The 4,408-nt window shown below is 64.2% G+C and overlaps 1 protein-coding gene across 1 annotated transcript in view; it reads right to left on the bottom strand.

The window, feature by feature from the left end:
* Positions 1-277: 277 nt before the first annotated feature.
* The window catches only part of PARP6 (poly (ADP-ribose) polymerase family, member 6), a 5,571-nt gene continuing 1,440 nt past the window's right edge, over positions 278-4,408 (bottom strand). Inside the window, exons 7-20 of the mRNA XM_009895572.1 lie at positions 4,001-4,092; positions 3,546-3,641; positions 3,367-3,459; positions 3,166-3,291; positions 2,996-3,061; positions 2,771-2,838; positions 2,448-2,496; positions 1,718-1,830; positions 1,554-1,626; positions 1,321-1,390; positions 885-964; positions 704-767; positions 464-548; positions 278-380 (exon numbers count right to left, since the gene is read on the bottom strand). Of these exons, the coding sequence (XP_009893874.1) occupies positions 278-380; positions 464-548; positions 704-767; positions 885-964; positions 1,321-1,390; positions 1,554-1,626; positions 1,718-1,830; positions 2,448-2,496; positions 2,771-2,838; positions 2,996-3,061; positions 3,166-3,291; positions 3,367-3,459; positions 3,546-3,641; positions 4,001-4,092 (1,178 nt within the window). The remainder of the gene's footprint in view (positions 381-463; positions 549-703; positions 768-884; positions 965-1,320; positions 1,391-1,553; positions 1,627-1,717; positions 1,831-2,447; positions 2,497-2,770; positions 2,839-2,995; positions 3,062-3,165; positions 3,292-3,366; positions 3,460-3,545; positions 3,642-4,000; positions 4,093-4,408) is intronic.

The raw sequence follows: 4,408 nt of genomic DNA, 5'->3' as shown, positions 1-4,408 counted from the left end.
GGCGGCCACTGGCCACGCCGGCCCCCACAGCTCCTTTTCCACGCTGCCACGGGGTCGGGGACACTGGGGGACAGGACGGGGAGGGGACAAGGGACCACATAAACCTGCCTGGTGCTCGCTGGATGCTTGACGCCTATGTACAGGGTGGAGCCGCCGGTGTCGGCCCCCGTCTCTGCCCTGCCCGGGAGGCTCAAAACCCACTCGTCCTTCCCCGGCCTTGCCTGGGGTCTTCGCTCGGCACCCGGGGGTGTCCCGGGGGGGTCCCCACCGCCACCTCTCAGTTTGTGTACACCTGAGTCCCAATCACGCGCATGATCTCCTTCTGGATTTTGGGGTCCTGAGTATTGATATTGGCATCTCCCACTTGGCCGTCTTCGTACCTGGGAGGGAAGAAGTGGGGGTAAGGGGGTGTGCCGGGGGTGTCCCATGGGTGCCAGCGAGGTGGGTGCAGCCACGGACTCACACAAAGAAGAAGCGGGTGCAGACGTGGTCTGAGACGGGGCAGACCCAGATGTTGCCATGTTTCTGCAGGTCCTTGGAGGTGATGACTGCCGGGGGAAGGGGCTGTCAGACGGGGGACGGAGGTCCCCGCTGGGTGCAGCCCATGGTGGGGACCCTCCCTCCCTCCTCCACCCACCCAGTGAGCCAGGGATGGGGGTGGTGCCCCGCCACCCCTCTGTCACCCCCCAACGCGTTCCCGCACCTTCGCAAAGCGCGATGCAGTTCAGGTTGCGGCTCTGGAGGAAGCGGGACTGGATGGAGCGGGTCTGTGGGGAGAGCAACCGGTGTTACATCTCCAGATGGGCTTGGCTTGCCATGTCCCCTTCACCCGTGGGTGCCATGTCCCCGTCCCTGTCCCCCCACGGTGTCCCCCAGCCCATCACCTGGGGGATGGTGTTCATCCGGTTGTACCTCTGCACCAGCTCATCCTTCGAAGGCATCCGGTGCTGCCCTTTCCCCATCCCTGCGGAGAAGCGAGGCGTCACTCCCAGCCACTTCCCCGGGGGTGACATGGGGACGCATGCCACAGACAGGGACGGCCACTCTGGGTGCTCCTGCCCTGCAGCCAAACCCTGGTAACCCCCCAAAAAGTGGGTGCAGCGGCTTTTGGATCTTAGAAAATGTTGGGGTTTTAATTGCCCCACACATCGGAAAGCCCTGACCTGGTGGGGATGAGGCTGGTGCGGGTGGGAAGGATGCGGGACGCTGCCCGCTCCCACGCGGCTCCTCCGGCCGGCACGATGCCGAGCATCCCCGGGCCCATGCAGGGAGTGGGGATGGGAGCGCAGGCAGGACTGGGCAGCGCAGGCAGCCTCTTACCTGAGTATCCAAAGGAACTACTGGAGATGGGACTCAGATAGATACCCTTGCCATAGGCTGCTGCATGCAGCTTGCAGGAAAACACCAGGGTGAGCGACGCGGGGTCACCCCGACAGCTCGGGCACGGTGGCGGAGGCAGCCTGGCCTCTGCAGGCAGCACGTCTCCAGCTGCCTGCATCCCTCCCTGCCTGCCTGCCTGCCCTGGGGCGGGCTCGGGCGCAGGGGAGCGTTACCTGCAGTTTGGTGTAGGAAGCGTTGACCAGCCCGTTGCGCAGGATGGAGTGCCAGTTCTCAATGTGAGAGCCGCTGGAAAAAGCCAGCCCCACGTCAGCCCCACGGCACCCTGTCCCATGGCGCCCGTTTTGGGGGGGCTCCCACTGCCTCCCCGGCAACTCACTGGAAAGCGAAGGTGCTGCCGTAGAGTTTCTTGGCGGTGCGGAACCGGGCTTCCTTGGCGGGGGGGCTGCTGAGCAGGAGGAACTGGTGGGAGGTGTGCATGAACTTCAGCTGCTACCAGGGGAAAGGGAAGAGCAAAGGCGGCGCCGGCAGGGAGAGAGGACAGACAGACAGACAGAGATCATGCACGGCAGCCTGGCCCCGTGCCCGGCCCAGCCCTGCTTTGGCCATCCCGAGCTTGCCAGGAGGGCCCGTGGCATCCCCCGTCTCTCGTCCCCCACCCCACCTCAAATATCTTCCATCCCATAGCCCATATCCTGTCTCCCATGTCTCACCAGCTGCAGACCCCATCCCAGAAGCTGCATCCTACATCCCAGAGCCTTGTATCGCCCACCCCATATCCTTACATCCCTCATCCTGCATCCCGCTTCCTCCATCCCACAGCCTGCATCGCATATCCTACATCCCACCTTCCATATCCTATGTCCTGCATCCCACATCCCAGATCCCAGATCCTGCATCCCATATCCTACATCCCATCTTCCATATCCTATTCCCTCATCCCACCTCCCATATCCTACATCCCGCATCCCATACTCTGTGTCCTGCATCCCATACCCTCCATCCCACATCCCATATCCCACATCCCACACCCTCCATCCCACATCCCACATCCCACATTCCATACCCTCCATCCTGCGCCCCACCTGCAGCCCAGCCGAACCCCTTACCCTGCTGAGGGGCAGCTTGACGATGTGGGATCTGTTGCTGGAGATTATCCTTGGGAAGAGGAAGAGGAGGAGGAGGAAGGTCAGACAGGGTGGTCCCACGCTCCCTTGGGAAGGGGGCTGAGCTGGGAGCTGTGCCAGAACCCGCCCTGAGGACAGTGGATGGTCACACCACCCCCCCCCAGGAGAAAGTGGTTGTGAGGGACCAAGGAGCCCGTGCCGGGGATACCCGGCTGCCCCCCACCCCATCCCGTGTCCCGGGGGACGGAGCACAGTGGGGAGGGAGGGAGGGCAGCAGGATGGGGCCGCAGCACCCTCGGCCTTACCATTGCAGGAGGGGATGGGCCAGGGGGTCCAGCTTGTCCATCTGCTTCTTAATCTCCAGGTAGGACCCCTGGTAGAGGCAAGAGAGGGTAGGGGTGGGTCCCCCAGCGCCCACCCAACCGCGGCAGGATGGAGATCGGCACCAAAATGCCACCCCCAGCGAAGGATCCCGCACTGGGGGAGGCCTCACATGGGGCCATGGGTGATGTGGGGCCACGGTGGTGTACCTGGGTCATCTCCCGGATGGACATCACGCTGTCCAGGGCCTTCTGCAGCCGCTCGTAGTTCTTCTTCTGCATGTGGGGAAAGAGAGGGGTGATCATGGAGGGGTCCTCAGAGCTCCCTCCAGCCCCACTGACCCCCGGAATGGGGGAAGAGTTGCCCCCCCGGCACTTACCTTGGGGTTGAAGGCAAGCGTTTTGGGGTCGTTGGGGTCCACCACGGAAGGGTAAGGCTCGAAGATGATGCTCTTGCGGGGGGACTCCAGGGCGGCACGGCACATGGCCACCAGCAGGTCCACCACCTTGGGGACAGAGCGTGGGGTGAAGGGACAGCAGCCCGAGGTGATGGCGTAGTGATCCACTGCGCACACACTTACCTCAGCGCCTGTGGCCACCTCCTCTGCCGCGCCGGACATGACGCCCAGGGTGTAGAAGGAGAAGACGCAGAGCTCCCGGGTGCACACCGCTGGCTGCGGAGGGGACAGGGGATGTGAGGAGGGTCAGGGATGGTGACACACGGTGACAGTCCATGCCCGCCTGCACCTTGTCCCCACACCTTGAGCATAGAGCCGTTCTGGAAGACGTGCTGCTCGTCGCACACCACGCAGTACTCATTGAGTGTCGGGATCCGCTGCTCCGCATACTTCATGATCTGAGGGAAGAGGATGGTGGGAGTCAGCCGCAGCGGTGGCCACAGCACTTGGGAGGATGCTCCAGGCAGCGGGACCGGGGTAAGTGGGATGCAGAGCCACAGGGAGGATGCTCTGGGCAGCGGGATGGTGCTGAGAGGGACGTGGGGCAGTGGGGGGGATGCTCCGGGAAGCAGGATGGAGCTCAGCAGGACACAGGACAATGGGGAAGATGCTCCAGGCAGTGGGCTGGGGCTCAGCGGGATGTGGGATGCGTGGGGAGGATGTTCCAGGAAGCAGGACAGTGCTGAGTGGGACGTGGGGCAGCGGGGAGGATGCTCTGGGCAGCGGGACGGGGACGAGCGGGATGCAGGACACTCACCTGGACGAGGAAGCCGTACTCCAGCGTAGGGATGTTCTTGCAGTGGCCACCGACCTGTGACGGAGCCGGAGCGGAGCCAGCTGCGTTATCCCCTTTCCCCAACGCACCCCCACCTCCGCGTGGCGCCGGCAGTCCCCAACACCCCCTCAGCCACAATGGGGACCCCCGACATGCCAACACCCTCCCTGGGGACGCAGCCACACTGGGGACGTGGCACCAAGCGGGTGGTAAAACCCCGCAGGACCCCGCGGCCGGCATCCCAGCTTCCCCACCAGCACTCAAGGGCGCTGGCGACAAGGCGTAGGGGACAAAGTCCCACAGGGGACAAAGCCCAACAGGGGCTCTCCCCCACCCCAAGGAGGTCCCACCACCCCATGACAAAGCCACGCGCCCCCGCAGCAACACCCT

Source organism: Charadrius vociferus, unplaced genomic scaffold, assembly GCF_000708025.1.
Source record: "Charadrius vociferus isolate BGI_N301 unplaced genomic scaffold, ASM70802v2 scaffold132, whole genome shotgun sequence".
Classification (NCBI taxonomy): Eukaryota; Metazoa; Chordata; class Aves; order Charadriiformes; family Charadriidae; genus Charadrius; species Charadrius vociferus.
Note: the sequence above shows the minus strand (reverse complement) of the source record. Positions and strands in the feature narration are given on the sequence as shown.